The sequence below is a fragment of the Triticum urartu genome, chromosome 5A (genome assembly GCF_056163025.1).
Source record: "Triticum urartu cultivar PI428250 chromosome 5A, HENAU_Tu73, whole genome shotgun sequence".
Lineage (NCBI taxonomy): Eukaryota > Viridiplantae > Streptophyta > Magnoliopsida > Poales > Poaceae > Triticum > Triticum urartu.
In genome coordinates this window covers 10,845,190-10,860,482 of record NC_141877.1, presented here as the reverse complement: position 1 = coordinate 10,860,482, position 15,293 = coordinate 10,845,190, and the positions used below count along the sequence as shown (strand labels likewise).

At 44.9% G+C, this 15,293-nt stretch overlaps 1 protein-coding gene across 1 annotated transcript; it reads left to right on the top strand.

Moving 5' to 3' along the window:
- Positions 1-8,227: 8,227 nt before the first annotated feature.
- Positions 8,228-14,784, top strand: LOC125506874 (uncharacterized). Its single transcript, XM_048671584.2, has 12 exons — positions 8,228-8,392; positions 8,482-8,553; positions 8,950-9,123; positions 9,287-9,415; positions 11,086-11,225; positions 11,759-11,842; positions 11,981-12,094; positions 12,395-12,547; positions 13,065-13,166; positions 13,972-14,142; positions 14,236-14,315; positions 14,445-14,784. The coding sequence occupies exons 1-12, from the start codon at positions 8,338-8,340 to the stop codon at positions 14,464-14,466; spliced, it is 1,296 nt and encodes a 431-aa protein (XP_048527541.1). The 5' UTR covers positions 8,228-8,337; the 3' UTR covers positions 14,467-14,784.
- The last annotated feature ends 509 nt before the right edge of the window (positions 14,785-15,293 follow it).

Genomic DNA, 15,293 nt, shown 5'->3' with positions numbered 1-15,293 from the left:
TCATATTACTTTGCTACTAAACACTTTGCTGTAGATATTAAGTTTCCAGGTGTGGTTGAATTGATAACTCAGCTGCTAATACTTGAGAATATTCTTTGGGTCCCCTTGTGTCGAATCAATAAATTTGGGTTGAATACTCTACCCTCGAAAACTTTTGCGATCCCCTATACTTGTGGGTTAACACCGGTGTTAGTGTTATGCCTCTTTATTTATATCGTAGACTTGATTTGAATAAGTTGACACCTACTGAAATATCTTTGCAAATGGCTGATAAATCAACTGCTATACCTGTCGGTATTTGTGATGATGTGCCTGTTGTGGTTGCAAACGTTACTATTTTAACGGACTTTGTTATTCTTGATATTCCCGAGGACGATAGTATGTCTATTATTCTTGGTAGACCCTTTAGACCCTTTTTGAATACTGCATGGGCTGTCATTGATTGCAACAAAGGCAATGTCACTTTTCATGTTAATGGTAATGAGCATACGGTACACTTTCCGAGTAAACAACCTCAAGTCCACAGTCTTCTATTGGAAAATTTTCAACGATTATTATTGGAGGTTTTGAATTTTCTCTTCCTACTGTCAAGAAGAAATATGATATTCTTATTGTTAGGGATGTGCATATCCCCGTTGAGGTAACCTAGTGTGATTCAAAAATTCTCCGGTTTCATGTTATTCGAAAAGAGTTTGTTAACAAGACTTGATCAACCTTATTAGTGGATTCCTTTTGATGAGCATGAGATGGATGAAGTTAGAAAACACAACTTTCTGTACCCTCCTTTTACTTTCTGTTATTTAGTTTAAATAAAGCAAAAATAGTATTTTCTGTCTGTTTTCTGAATTATCCTTGCAATAAAAAATACCTCAAAAATAAAAGTTCTCCAAATGCCCTGAAAATTTAATATGATTTTTTCTAGAATATTAAGAATTATTGGCACCGAGAACACACCAGGGGGCCTCACCATGTGCCCACGAGGGTGGAGGGCGCGTCCACCCCCCTGTCTCATGGACCCCACGTGGGTCCCCTCCACTTATTCTTGCACCCACACACTTCACCTTCCTCCAGAAAAAATCATCCACCAGCTCAAACCCGAGTTCTAGCTCATCTTGCTGCCATCTTCGATCTCCTTGCTCAAATCTCCATTCATAGAACTGCTTTGGGGGATTGTTCTTCGGTATGTGACTCCTCCAATGGCCCAATTAGTTTTTGTTCTAGTGCTTTATTTATTGCAATTTTTTGCTGCTTAGGTGACTCTATTCTTGAGCTTGCATGTCAAATTTATGTGGTCAAAAGTAGTTTTAATGCATGATATAGCCTCTAGTCACTTGTAGGAGTAGTTGCTATCAATCTTGTTGAGTTTGGTTCACTTTTATTTTGAGTTACTAAAAATTTCAGAAATTTTTCGAAGGAAGAAATATGTTTAGGAAAATGTACCAAGGTGGTTCCTCAAGAAAGCAAGGACCCAGGGCCACGATACGTGAGCCGGATTATGAACTACTAAGAGAAGCTCAAGTGAGGCCTTGTGAATGGCCGTCAGAAGATTTTATGGTCCAAGCAGGAATTAAGAAGGAATTTGACGCGTATGTGCGTACTGCTGAACTTGAGGGCTTCGTGTCAGATAAGTGCCCCCAATATTATCACCTAAATGATTCCTTTGTGAGAAGGTTTAAATTTACATCATCACGCAATTCTCACACTGTCCTATTTGATCTCTATGATAAATCTTATACCATGGACTTAGAAGATTTTAATACTGCTTGTAAACTCCCGTAGTGGGGGAGTGTTAGTGAACCTTGCAAATTTGAATTTAAAGAATTTCTTACTATTATCACTGTGGGAGAATCTAGAGAAATAACACAAGCTACCATAGGGAGCATTCATTTTCCTGCCATACATTATTTTGCTCTCTTCGTGGGTAGATGCATTAACGGTAAAGATGAGGCTTGCCACATGTGTGTTCCAGATCTTAGTGTCCTCAAGAGTGCGGTATTGGGCGATAAACAATATAACTTGGGGGCTAATGTTGCACGTAGGTTGCATCTTAATAGTTTAACTAGAGACTTGTTTGGTGGAATTTATGCAACTCGTGTAGCTAATTTTCTTGAGATACCCATACATGATAATGATATTGAATTGCCTCCTGCTTATCTAGATTATAATGCTATGGTCCGTCATCAGTTGTTGAGAGGAACGATCAGTTCCTCCAGTACCGACTAATCTTTGACAGACGGCGCACCGTCCATGTTGCTCTCCCTGCTCCTACTTTCTTTGACTTTCAGGCAAAAAGGGGATAATTTATAACCAGGGAGGAGGCGAATGAGTACGAGAGGAGGACGGAGGCAGCCCGCCTCCAAGCTGCAGCTCTTCAGGCAGTAGCTGCTGCATCTCAGTACCACCCCAGCTTCAACTTCGGATATCCACCAGGCCAGCCGTGACCATAAACCAAATTAGGACAAAAGACTAAGCTTGGGGGAGTACGTATTTCTCACAAACATTATATTCATATTCACACACTCATGCCAGTTGTCGGTGCTCTTACTTTTTCATTGTATCATCCATGCTAATTTATTTTCTTTTCCAACCTTCTTCTTGTGTGTTTGAAAAACCTTAAGAAAAACAAAAAAATAGTTGTAGCTTTTAGCTAGTTTACTTTCCATGCTTGTAGTAGTAGTAGTAATTAAAAAGAAAACCCAAAAAGATTTCTTGTTCTTCTTTTGCTTGTTGGGAGCTTTCTTGTGTAAATAGTTTTGTTTATTTTCTTTTCTTTGGGGGTCGAGAGGAGAAGACCTTAATGAAAATGTTTAGTGGCTCTCATATGCATTATTATTGATCTAGCAAAGAGCCCATATTTCCTTGTCTTCTCCCATGTATTGAATGCTTGCAGATTCCAGCTTAGTCCAATGCACGTGCACTATTATTATTATCCACACTATTTGGTTGTGCAAGTGAAATGCAATAATGACGATATATGATGGACTGATTGAGGTGAGAGAAGCTGGTATGAACTCGACCTCTTTTGTTTTTGTAAATATGATTAGTCCATCGTTTCTGATTCAGCCTATTATGAATGAAACATATTTGCAATGACAATTAGAGATTATAGTTGCTCATGCCATGCTTAATTTGCTAGGAGTTTATAATGGTTTACCTTGTGTGCCAACATGCTATTAAAATGGTTGCGATGTGGTATGATAGGGTGGTATCCTCCTTTGAACGATTCGAGTGGCTTGACTTGGCACATGTTCACGCATGTAGTTGAAACAAAATCAACATAGCCTCCACGATATTTATGTTCATGGTGAATTCTATCCTACTGATGCTTGCATTCAGTGTTGATTAATTTTAATGCATGTTCATGACTGTTGTCGCTCTCTAGCTGGTCGCTTCCCAGTCTCTTTCTAGCGTTCACTTGTACTAAGCGGGAATACTGCTTGTGCATCCAATTCCATAAACCCCAAAGTTATTTCATATAAGTCCACCATACCTTCCTATATGCGGTATCTACCTGTCGTTCCAAGTAAATTTGTATGTGTCAAACTCTAAACCTTTAAATGAAATTCTGTTTTGTATGCTCGAATAGCTCATGTATCAACTAAGGTTGTCTATATCTTCCATGATACGCGGGTTATTCTCAAGAGGAGTGGATCTCCGCTCCTCACTCACGAGAAAATGGTTGGTAACCGGGATGCCCAGTCCCATGCTCAAATCAAATCAAAATAATTGCAAACAAAACTCTCCCAGGATTGTTGTTAGTTGGAGGCACCCGTTGTTTCGAACAAGCCATGGATTGATGTTTGTTGGTGGTAGGGGAAGTATAAATTTTACCATTCTGTTTGGGAACCGCCTATAATGTGTGTAGCATGGAAGATATCGAGATCACTCGGTTGTTAATTTGACAATGAAAGTATACCGCTCAAAATATTATTCATCTCTATTTGAAAATCGAGCTCTGGCATCTCTACAAATCCCTGATTCCCTCTACGAAGGGCCTATCTATTTACTTTTATGTTGAGTCATCATCCTCTTATTAAAAAGCACCAGTTGGAGAGCACCGATATCATTTACATGTATTACTATTAGTTTACATTGATTATGACTGTGACTGGATCTCTTTTACCATGAATTACAATTTGCAGTCAGCCCTTGATCTTCAGAGGTGCTCTGCATTTATGTTTTGCGGTCTCAAAAAGGGCTAGCGAGATACCATCTTGTTATATCATATTATGATTATTTTGAGAAAGTGTTGCCATCCGAGATTTACTATTATTGCTCGCTAGTTGATTATGTCATTGATATGAGTAAACATGAGACCTAAATGTTATTGTGAATATGGTTAGTTCATAATCTTTGCTGAAAACTTGAATGTTGGCTTTACATATTTACAACAACAAGAGCAAACAGAGTTTGTAGAAGTTTTTCTTTATCACTTTTAGTTTGTCAATTGAATTGCTCAAGGACAAGCAAATATTTAAGCTTGGGGGAGTTGATACGTCTCCAACATATCTACTTTTCCAAACACTTTTGCCCTTGTTTTGGACTCTAACTTGCATGATTTGAATGGAACTAACCCGGACCGACGCTGTTTTCAGCAGAATTGCCATGGTGTTATTTTTGTGCAGAAATAAAAGTTCTTGGAATGACCTGAAAATCAACGAAGAATATTTTTGGAATATATATAAAATACTAGCAAAAGAATCAAGGCCAAGGGCCCCACACCCTGTCCACGAGGGTGGGGGCGCGCCCCCTGCCTCGTGGGCCCCCTGGTGCTCCACCAACCTCAATTCCAACTCTATATATTCACATTCGGGGAGGAAAAATCAGAGAGAAGGATTCATCACGTTTTACGATACGGAGCCGCCGCCAAGCCCTAATCTGTCTCGGGAGGGCTGATCCGGAGTCCGTTCGGGGCTCCGGAGAGGGGAATCCATCGCCATCGTCATCATCAACCTTCCTTCATCACCAATTTCATGATGCTCACCGCCGTGTGTGAGTAATTCCATCGTAGGCTTGCTGGATGGTGATGGGTTGGATGAGATTTATCATGTAATCGAGTTAGTTTTGTTAGGGTTTGGTCCCTAGTATCCATTATGTTCTGAGATTGATGTTGCTATGATTTTGCTATGCTTAATGCTTGTCACTAGGGCCCGAGTGCCATGATTTCAGATCTGAACCTATTATGTTTTCATGAATATATGTGAGTTCTTGTTCCTATCTTGCAAGTCTATAGTCACATATTATGTGTTTTGATCCGTTAACTCCGAAGTGACAATAACCGGGATACTTACCGGTGATGACCATAGTTTGAGGAGTTCATATATTCGCTAAGTGTTAATGCTTTGGTCCGGTACTCTATTAAAAGGAGGCCTTAATATCTCTTAGTTTCCAATAGGACCCAATAGGACCCCGCTGCCACGGGAGGGTAGGACAAAATATGTCATGCAAGTTCTTTTCCATAAGCACGTATGACTATATTCGGAATACATGCCTACATTACATTGATGAACTGGAGTTAGTTCTGTGTCACCCTATGTTATAATTATTGTATGAGGAATCGCATCCGACATAATTATCCATCACTGATCCATTGCCTACGAGCTTTTCATATATTGATCTTTTCGTAGTTACTTTTCCGTTGCCACTGTTACAATCACTACAAAACCAATACCGTTACTTTTGCCACCGTTACCACTACTATCATATTACTTTGCTGCAGATATTAAGTCTTTCAGGTGTGGTTGAATTGACAACTCAGCTGCTAATACTTGAGAATATTCTTTGGCTCTCCTTGTGTCGAATCAATAAATTTGGGTTGAATACTCTACCCTCGAAAATTGTTGTGATCCCCTATACTTGTTGGTTATCAGGCGCGAAGGTGCTGGCGGCGTCGTTGGTCTGCGTGAAGCCGACTTCTTTCTTCGCTGGTAGGGCACGGTTTCCGTGCGCATTGATGGCTGATGGCGTGGAAGGAGCAATACAACACTGCTTCTTCCACGCCAGCAACTTTGCCCATGCCGCCGTGCTCCATCGCGTGCCGGCCTAGAGCAACTCGGCGCTCCTCGGTGAGCTGGTTTGGAGCGACGAGTTGCTGAACCACGCGCTAGCTTGGAGTGGCCACTTGCCCGTCCGCATGCCAGCCTGCAACCTCGTCCATGGTGCTGATGGCCTCGAGCGACAGGAGGGGTGGAGCAGCAAGTTGCCTAGCTCATATCTGGCGGGCTTGGCGGGCCACCCAGTCGGCATTTATATTGGAGAACACCTCTTCCTGCACGCCGGATGCCATGTAGAGTGTGGAGAATATGGTGCAAGGAGGAGATGGGGAGCAGACGTGTGGTGCGGTTCTTTGCCGACGCTTGGGCTCATTTAAATAGCTAGTGGACGCAAGAAGCCACCTGACGTTGTGTTTAATGCCAGCCGGTTCACGAACGAATATGTGGTCGGAGTAGGTTTCTCGGCACACGCGTGGCTTTAATCGAGGCAGGCGAGGATGCGTTTCAGCGGGGCATGCAGCGGGTTGCGCTCTCTCAGCCACGTGCCGCTTCAATGACGACGCCGACGAGAGGTCGCGTCCGCTCTGGCCCATCATCAATGTGGAGCGGCCGCTTTAATGACGAAGCCGATGAGAGGCCGCATCCTCTTTTGTGCCAACATCAATGTGGAGCGGCCGCTTTACAGCGGCATGAATGCAGGCAACTGGCGCCGGACAGGAACGCACACGGGCGAGGGAGAAGGGTTTTGGATGGGCCACGGTTGCTAGACGCAGACGTGGTAGCGGTCCGGACGCCCGCAAACGCCCCTCCCTCACTGTCTCCGGTTTGCGGGAAAAAGCGACCGGCATGCAGACCGATACAACACCGCGTTGGATGGCAAAACACGTATGAGCCGTGCGGTCCGGACGGTTTGAGGGTCGGCATTGAAGACGTTTTTTTGATACAAGCATGAACCATCAAAGCTAAGGCCAACTCCACCACACGACCCATTTCGACCCCAAACGGATGTTCGCTTCTGTCCGTTTGGGGTGCGATTTGACGGACGTCCGAGGGCGTACAGGCAGACGAAAGTATCTGCGCCCAACGCGCAGGATGCATCCTGACCGCAAACGGACATGCCCCGCCCGTGCCGAGCCCCTCCGCCTTGCCTCGTGCTCTGCCTCGCCGGTGCGCGCCCGCCCCAAGCTCCTGGGCTATCCCGCGCTTGTCAGAGCGTGCCCGCCGCGCAGCCCCACCCCAAGCTTCCCGGCAGCCCCGCGCTGCGCGCCGCCCGGCGCTCGCCGGAGCGCGCCTGCCCCGCCCCGAGCTCCCCACCCGTTGCAACGCCGCCAGAGCGCGCCCCGAGCTCCCCAGCACGCGCGCCCGCCCTTTCCTCTGTCGTCGCCGCCGCGACCCCGTGCGGCGGGGGCGCGTCGGCGCAGCACGCGTGGCGGGCGGGCGGCGAAGCAGCGGCGGGGGCATGGGCGGGCGGCGGGGGCGTGGTAGGCGGCGGGCGGGCGGCGGAGCGTGCGCGCGGAGCAGCGGCGGGGGCGCGGGCGGCGGTGGGGGCGCGACAGGCGGCGGGCGGGCGGGCGGAGCGCGTGCGGAGCAGCTGCGGGGGCGCGGCTGAGCAGCGCGGGCAGCGCGGCGGAGCGCGCGGGAGCAACACGGGCAGCGCGGTGGGCGCGCAGGAGCAGAGCAAGCAGCGCGGCGGGCCTGGCGAGCAGTGCGGCGGGCCTGGCAGCGGGGCGGCGGCGGGGCCCATCCAGCCTCTCGGTCTCACTGATTTGTGGGCCAGAGGGAAGGCACGGGCCGACAGGAGCGGACGAGAGGGGCGAGGAGAGTGTCTGTTTTCTGTCCGTTCGGAAGCATTTTTGGACCAAGTTTGCTCCAGGTTTGGGGTTAGGCCGGAAAAAAAAGCGTCCATAAGACAACTATGTCCATTTGGATATTACCACTGGGGCGTGTTTTATCCCAAATGAATAAAAGCGGACCGGATGGGACATGGATAGGTCACGCGGTGGAGTTGGCCTAACGGATTTTCTCCCCCAACTGCCCGTCCAAGAAGTAGAAGCGGTGGCGTGAGGGAAGTTCAAATTTCGAAATTTGAATCGAAGAGGCAGAGCAAAAGGGGAGGGGTGAGGGCGCGCCCGTGGCTTGTGTCACGAGTGTCAGATCGTACGGTCAGCGGGAGGGCGCGTGTCGACCTCCCATTGCGTCCCCCACCCACTCCCTCCCCCGTTTCCCGCCCTTTTTATCCCCCCTCTCTCCCCGACTCCAGAAGCTTCCTCCCTTCCTCAGTCCCTCGCCTGGCTCTGCTCTGCCGCCCACCGCCATCTTCACCGCCGGCGAAGAGAGAGGGAGGATGGGGACCCGGGAACTGCCGCTGCCGATGTGCTTCGAGCTCCTCCTCGGCAAAGGTGACCGAATCCATCGTTCTGTCTGTGCCTCCCTTCGCCGGCCGGCCGTACGTCTCACCGTTCGATAGATTTTTCTTGTTATTCTGCAGAGCGTGACCGGTGGCCGCTGGAGGCCAGGCTCATCTGCGCCGCCCACAACGGCAGCGTCCGCAAACTCAAGAGTAAGCCCCCCCCCCCCCCCCCCTCTGCCCCCGCCGCCGTCCGTCTGCTCTAGATCTGTCCGGGCCGGGCGCATAGGGTCGATTCAGCCACCGTACGTGCGCGCGCCGGCCGCTGCCTTCCCATTTCGTTGGCCGACATGCGGCGGCTCCGGGTGCCTGATGCTGGGGTTTTCTAGCTGCAGACCAGTGCCGATTTCTTTCTTTTTTTGCTACGGGATTCTTGCTGCGATTTCTACGATTAGCAGCGAAGCTGGGAACTTGGGGGGCTTTTCTAGTTGCAGAGCAGTGACATTTCTTAATTAGTACTCCAATTTGATGGAACTGCAGTATACCATGGGATTCTTGCTACGATTCGTAGCTAAAAAAAGTGCCCCCTTTTTCATGTCTGAACTGCAGAGATCGCAAAGGAGCTGGACGTGCATGGGCACGGCATCCCGGCGACGGTGGCCAACACCACCTACATGGGAATGAACGTGCTGGACGCGGCCGGCGGCTGTGGCAGCCTGCCGGTCTACCGGTACCTCGTCGAGGAGCTCAAGATGGACGCCGGGAAACCCGACACCGCTCAGGGTAATCTGTGCTAATGAACACGTGCATTTCCTTTCTCGTCTTAGATAAAATGTACTCCCTCTGTGAAGAAATATCAGATCGTTTAGATCACTACATGGTGGGTACTTACTACAATGTGAGAAAATGGGTCTAATTTATGACTTAACCATCAACTGGCTTCTAGGTTTTACGCCCTTGGAGTATGCTGTCCAGAATGGACACCTCCCTGCCGTCAGGTACCTTCTTGACCACGGCGCCGATCTGCACCAGGAACGTTCCACCCTCACTCTTCTTCATACAGCTGCAGTTCATGGTACAGACAAGAGGATCTTTTCCCTTTGTTGTTATATATCTGGCCTTCCTTCAGTGCCAGGATTGGTTTCTGAGATATCTGTCCTTGTTTTGCTTCAAGCTGTTAAAAGCAGTTTACACCTACCTAAACGAGCATTCATGACTACCAACTTATGGTAACTGATAATAGTAATTCTTCGCGTTCCGAATGTTTGCTCAGTCAAATGTGAACCAACAAAGCTTGAAAGTTGCTTTCCCCCCTCTAGCTACTGAAACTTTGTTGCCCAAAAACAGTCGTAGAACTGCACTGTGTAGCAGCAGAGGTTAGTTGAATGTGGAGACGAATGATGTGGCGATGAAGTGAAATCATTTTACAAGGGCTAAGCTAACCTAAGATAAACAATTTTCCTACTGCTGTAAACCGAACACTTTTTCTTTTCTTGTTGCTCTAAATTAAAACAACTCTGATCTTTTTGGCTTCTCATGTTTATCAGCATCTGCATAAGGGCCAATCTTGTAAAATTTTCTGCTGCTCTCAGATATGCGAAAATGAAAATCCATGTGCCATCATATTGCTACCAGTTTTTGAAGGCAGTATATTTACCACATTTGTCGGTTGATGTACTTATATGCCATATTTTATTTTGTTCTAGCGGCCACTGAAACTTGCTAATGTCTGTTTTCTTCTTATATATATATATGTCATATTTCATTTTGTTCTAGCCATTGAAACTAGTAAATGTCTGTTTACTTATTATGTTTCTTATCGATGTTATGAATGTCTGTTTCTGAAATATATGTTGTTAGCAGCAGCATAGATGAGACCTGAGAGGTATAACAACAAAAGTATGAAATCCCAAGTTGTGGTAACTGCTCATAGTAATTCTTCGTATTCCGAATGTTTACTCAGTGAAATGTGAACCAACAAAGTTGCTTCCCCCCTCTAGCAATTGAAACCTGGTTACCCAAAAACAGTTGTAGAATTCTACCATGTACCAGCAGGCGTTATGTCGGAGAGCCTTCTGTTGAATGTGGAGATAAATGCTGTGGGGATACATTTACTTTACCAAGAGCTAAGCTATCCTAAGATATAAAAAAATGCTGTCGAAAAAGAATAGTTTCCTTGTTGCCATAAATTAAAACAACTCTGATCTTATTTGCTTCTCATGTTCATCAGCATCTGCATATTGAGTCTTTTTAGCCGTAAACTTTTAACATAGTCGTCACATTAATTTGGGTTTCTATCTCTCACAAATGTAAAATACTCCATTGTCATCATGGTGGTACCAATTTCTTTAGGCATTGTATATACCTTATTTGTCTGTGGATCTTCTTGCGGAATATCTATTTCACATACTATTTTGTTCTAGCCAGTGAAACAAGTTCCCAAAAAATGTCTGTTTACTTAGTATGTTAACTGTCTATTTATGCAAGTCTTTCCGGATAACTATTTGATACACTATCTTGTTCTGGCTGTTAGAAGTAGTTTTCCCTCAGATGACTGTTTATTTACTATGACTATGTCTTATGGTAACCGATGATGGTAATTCTTTGTTTGCCATATGCTTATTCAGGGAATTGTGGAGCAGCAATATTGCTTATCCCTTCTACATACTGAAACTTTCTTGCCCAAAAACATTTTCATGTACTGTTATTAGTGGTATAATCTTTGTTTTCCTTCTTTTTCTCCAGGGCGGTCTGAAATAGTAAAGTTTCTTCTTTCTAAAGGAGCTGATGTTGATGCACTATCAGATGCTGGGACACCACTCACTCTTGCTTCTCTTAGAGGACATGCTAGTATTCTGAAGATCCTTTTGCAGCACAATGCAGATGTACTTTTCAAATCTTTTGTTATGTCATCTTTTAACTCCTGTTCTCTTTTTTGCTGGGTTTTTGCTATGCTGTCCAATTGCCCCACCTGTATTTGAGGGTCTTTTTGGTTAGTGACTTTGACTTAGTTACTTACCTGTTTGTTCGACATCTGCGCTTGCCGCATTATTCTTTTCCTGCAACATGTGTCCTATGTTACTGACTCCAAAAAAGTGTGGTCGGCTTCCCTTAGGCTTGGCAAAGTATGACACTCATTTTCATCATCGACATGCTTAGTAAAAAGTATGGCAAATATCAGCAACCTTCGCAAACCAGTCAAGCATGCTCTGCTAATAGCTGTTATGTGTGAGCCACACCAGGCGTGGTGGCACTGGTGACCCACACAAGAACTCTGAAAAATCACTGGTGACCCACACTATATAAGCTATGCTCTTAGAAAGAAGTATCAGCTCAGCTTTTTTTTCCCTTACAAATGTTGTCTTTCTCTTGGGTCATATTTTGACATGGCATTAATTTATTTTATTTATTTTTCCAGCCCAACAAGGGTAATGGTGTGTTTGTACCTTTAGACGTGGCATTAAACAAATCCTTTGTCTCCTGTGTGAAGCTATTGGTTCAGGTACAGTATCCTCTGTTTATTAATTATATTTCAGTAGGAATATAGGATTTCTATAAACCGATGTTTGATTTAGTTATCTCTGTATTAGCAACTAGAAAATTGTTTGATGGGCTTGTCTTCTATGTTTGCATCTGATAGGGTGGGACTAATGTGAACGGCGATAATCCTTTGGCAAAGGCTGCAGAGAAGGGCCTAACTGAAGCTATTAAGTGTTTGGTGGAAGCTGGTGCAAACCCAAATGTTATTGACAGGGTGAGAATGCTCTCTTTTTGCCACATATTCTTGTGTCTTGCTTGGCTTTGTAGTTTCAGTATACATGTCTTAAATTGATATGCAACATCCTTACCAGTTATGACATAAGTACAGCAACATTATGCTAAGCTGCATTTTTTTACATAAGCTTGTCGCTGTTTCGCCTTTCCCCCTTTGTGCCATGTATTTTGTTAATTTGGTCAGTTGAGTAATACGGTTTTAAGTAGTAGTGTCGACAACATTGCTTATTTCCTAAATGTTGAAAATCTCTTTGCTAAAGCTTCGCTTGTCCCTCGCCAGTTTGGTAGATTGCCAATAGAGTTGGCTGCTGAGTATGGTACACGAGAAGATGTCGAGATTCTCTTTCCTTTCACCTCTCCCATTTCAACCGTGGCCAATTGGACTGTTGATGGAATCATTAAGCATGTGGAGATGGAAATCAAGCAACTCGAGGTACGTAGTTGTGGCAAATTTCTTGCATGCCCATGGCAATTTTGTCCACCTTAACTCTCTGGACGATGTTGGCATCGAGTAGGCATTTAACTAAAACTTCATAGAACAAGAATCTGAATTTCCCGAAGCTTAGTTTCCTATTCCTGCTCGTCAAACGCACATGTATTTTCTTGCATCTGCATCACTGTTTAAGCTCTGTTCTGAAAACTCATTTTATTGGATATCTTGTTTTTCTCATATGTCACTCTGCTCAAATTGTAATTCATGAAGTCTGTTTTTTTTTTTCAAAAATAACAAGGAGGCAGATTCATCTTCTTAAATAGTTCTCTCCATTTCCTGTCTGCTTAGCAAGTGAGAACTGATTTTTTAAATCTTGCATTGATTACAACTATTTCTTGGATTCATTCACTTCACATTAACATCTTAGTAGAGTAATGATTCTTCCTCAAATGCATCTGACCTCCCAAGTTGAATATGTATATAAGAGGTCTGACTCAAGTTATTGTGAGTTGTCCAGGATGGTAGTTTTGTGAAAAAGAAGATGTCTGACTTAAAACAACAAGGGGATGAAGCATTTAAGAAGCAGGATTATCAAAATGCATCAGTGTTCTACACACAGGTATATTGTCAGGCTATTTTTTTCTTTCTAGACTGGAGGTACAGCCATGAAACATGTTCCTCCATTACAATTTGGCTGATCCATATTATTAAAATTGATTGACCTTTGCAATGTGTAAAAACTGACCAGTTATCTTGTAATGCTATCACATGAACTTGTTGAGAGATTAGTCACTGGTGTGTGCATCTTGTCACAGTATGTAGTATTAGCTAGACAGCATAGTCTTGAGAAGTTCCATTCTAGAGCTAGTGGTAAAAAACAATGGGGACACTTTCATTGAAAATAAAACAAGAATGCATTGATGTCGATCTTCCATTTCGTCGGGAGGAATTTTGTTGGAATTAAACCTGACTCATACTATGTGTCGATTAGAACTCCGAATAGGTAAAGAGCTAGACGAGCCTGTGGCAATAAGCCAAGCCTCCGTGTGTGTGAGTACTAGTGCTACTGTTAGATCGATACTTCAATTGATCAGTTAGCTATACGTACGTGAGCTTCTGCCGGACTAATCAATCTGGTGCGCTGCTTTTGCTGTTTACGTGCACGACCAACAGCGAGGTTGATCGGTAGCGGAATAAAGCTCAGCGTTCGTTGTCTTTCGTGTCGGTCGTCGCGTGTCATCGGAAAGTATTCGGTGGCGTTGTCTGGGCCAATAAATTTCAGGTGGCAGATGGCCTTCTATCACTGTTTTCGTTTCTTGGTCATTGTACGAGGACAAATGACAAATGATTGGTCGTGTAAAGTGATCCAAGCATTTCTGGAATGTGGCAACTAGAGCAAGTTTTCACCGTATCATCTGGTGTAGGCACTGAAGATGGATAACTTCGACACCAAGCTGTTATCAAACAGGAGCCTCTGCTTGCTTCGCATGGGTGAAGGGCGAAGGGCTTATGAGGATGCAGCTGACTGCACAAAGCTGCGCCCGAAGTGGGCAAAGGCGCACTATCGGGCAGGGGCAGCTCTAATGTTCATGAAGGTGCATGCAGTGGGGGGGTTGAAACTGACGATTTCATTGCTGCTTTCACATGTGTCACGTCATTTGATTCCACCGTGCTCTTGTGTTGCGCAGGAGTATGATGCTGCGTATTCCTCACTGTCGCGGGCTCTGGAGTTGGACCCGGAAAGCGAAGAGATCGAGAAACTATTCTGGTAAGGAATCCATCTTCCATCTTGTGCTTTCTTGAGGTTAACACTGCTAGCTGCTGCAGATTCTTGTTGTTGCTGTAACTGGTAGAATCTGTTCCTTGCTTAAATGTTTTGGTCAACCGAATTTTGCAGGGAGGCGATGGAGCTGAAGTGATCATCGTGCAACTGCGGAGGGAAGCTCAGGCAGAATGGGAGCTCTTTCGTGTGTGTGTGTGTGTGTGTGTGTGTGTGTGTGTTCTCAGACAAAATACTGGACTTTAAATTATGGCGCCTTTCTGTGCACGATTCATGGAGGACCTTAGCAGATGCTTAGGGCAAATCATGTTGCTGGCTACTTATTTTGAGTTCTCTGAAACTTGCATCCTGTTAGTATGCCGAAGTGTGGCAGCAGTGGATGATGAAATTCCTAACTGCGCTAGAGTGAAATGTTTGGCAGAAGATCAGTATATTCAGACCTTATTGTGTTCCGTTATCTTTTGGTCCATTTTGGATCGCATGGGAAAAAAATTAGACCTTATAGCGACAAGCTGAAAGTTGTAGGGCAGATGCTAGTTAAGTAGCTTGTTGTACAGGGTTATCTGGACAGCACAAACTGGACAAATTGCATGCCTAGAGTCAGTGGTATTAAAACATGGTGATAATTTTGTTCAAAGTAAAATAAGGATGCATTGGTGTCGGTCTGCCATTTCATTGGGAGAAATTTCAGGTGGGAGATGCTATTTTTACCAGTTTTTGTTCTTGGGTCAGTATACTGTGGACAAATGACAAATGATTGGTGGTGTAAAGCGAGGACCGTATTGGTGTTTTTTGGGTACAAGGACAAACCTAGTATGTGCCAACAAGTTTTTCATTTCCCTCTTTCTCCCTTGGCCTTCTTTGTAAATACTTTCTGTAATACAAAAATCAATAAAATGAGTTCAGGATGGCTTTGCCCGCCCTAGTTCCCTCAACAAGAAAAAACGTGTAATTTTTTTCCAGCCA

Coding starts and splice junctions, on each gene's coding strand:
- LOC125506874 (XM_048671584.2), top strand. CDS start 8,338: ATGGGGACCCGGGAACTGCCGCTGCCGATGTGCTTCGAGCTCCTCCTC. Junction 11,226..11,758: donor TTTTGCAGCACAATGCAGAT/GTACTTTTCAAA, acceptor TTATTTTTCCAG/CCCAACAAGGGTAATGGTGT. Junction 14,316..14,444: donor GAGATCGAGAAACTATTCTG/GTAAGGAATCCA, acceptor CGAATTTTGCAG/GGAGGCGATGGAGCTGAAGT.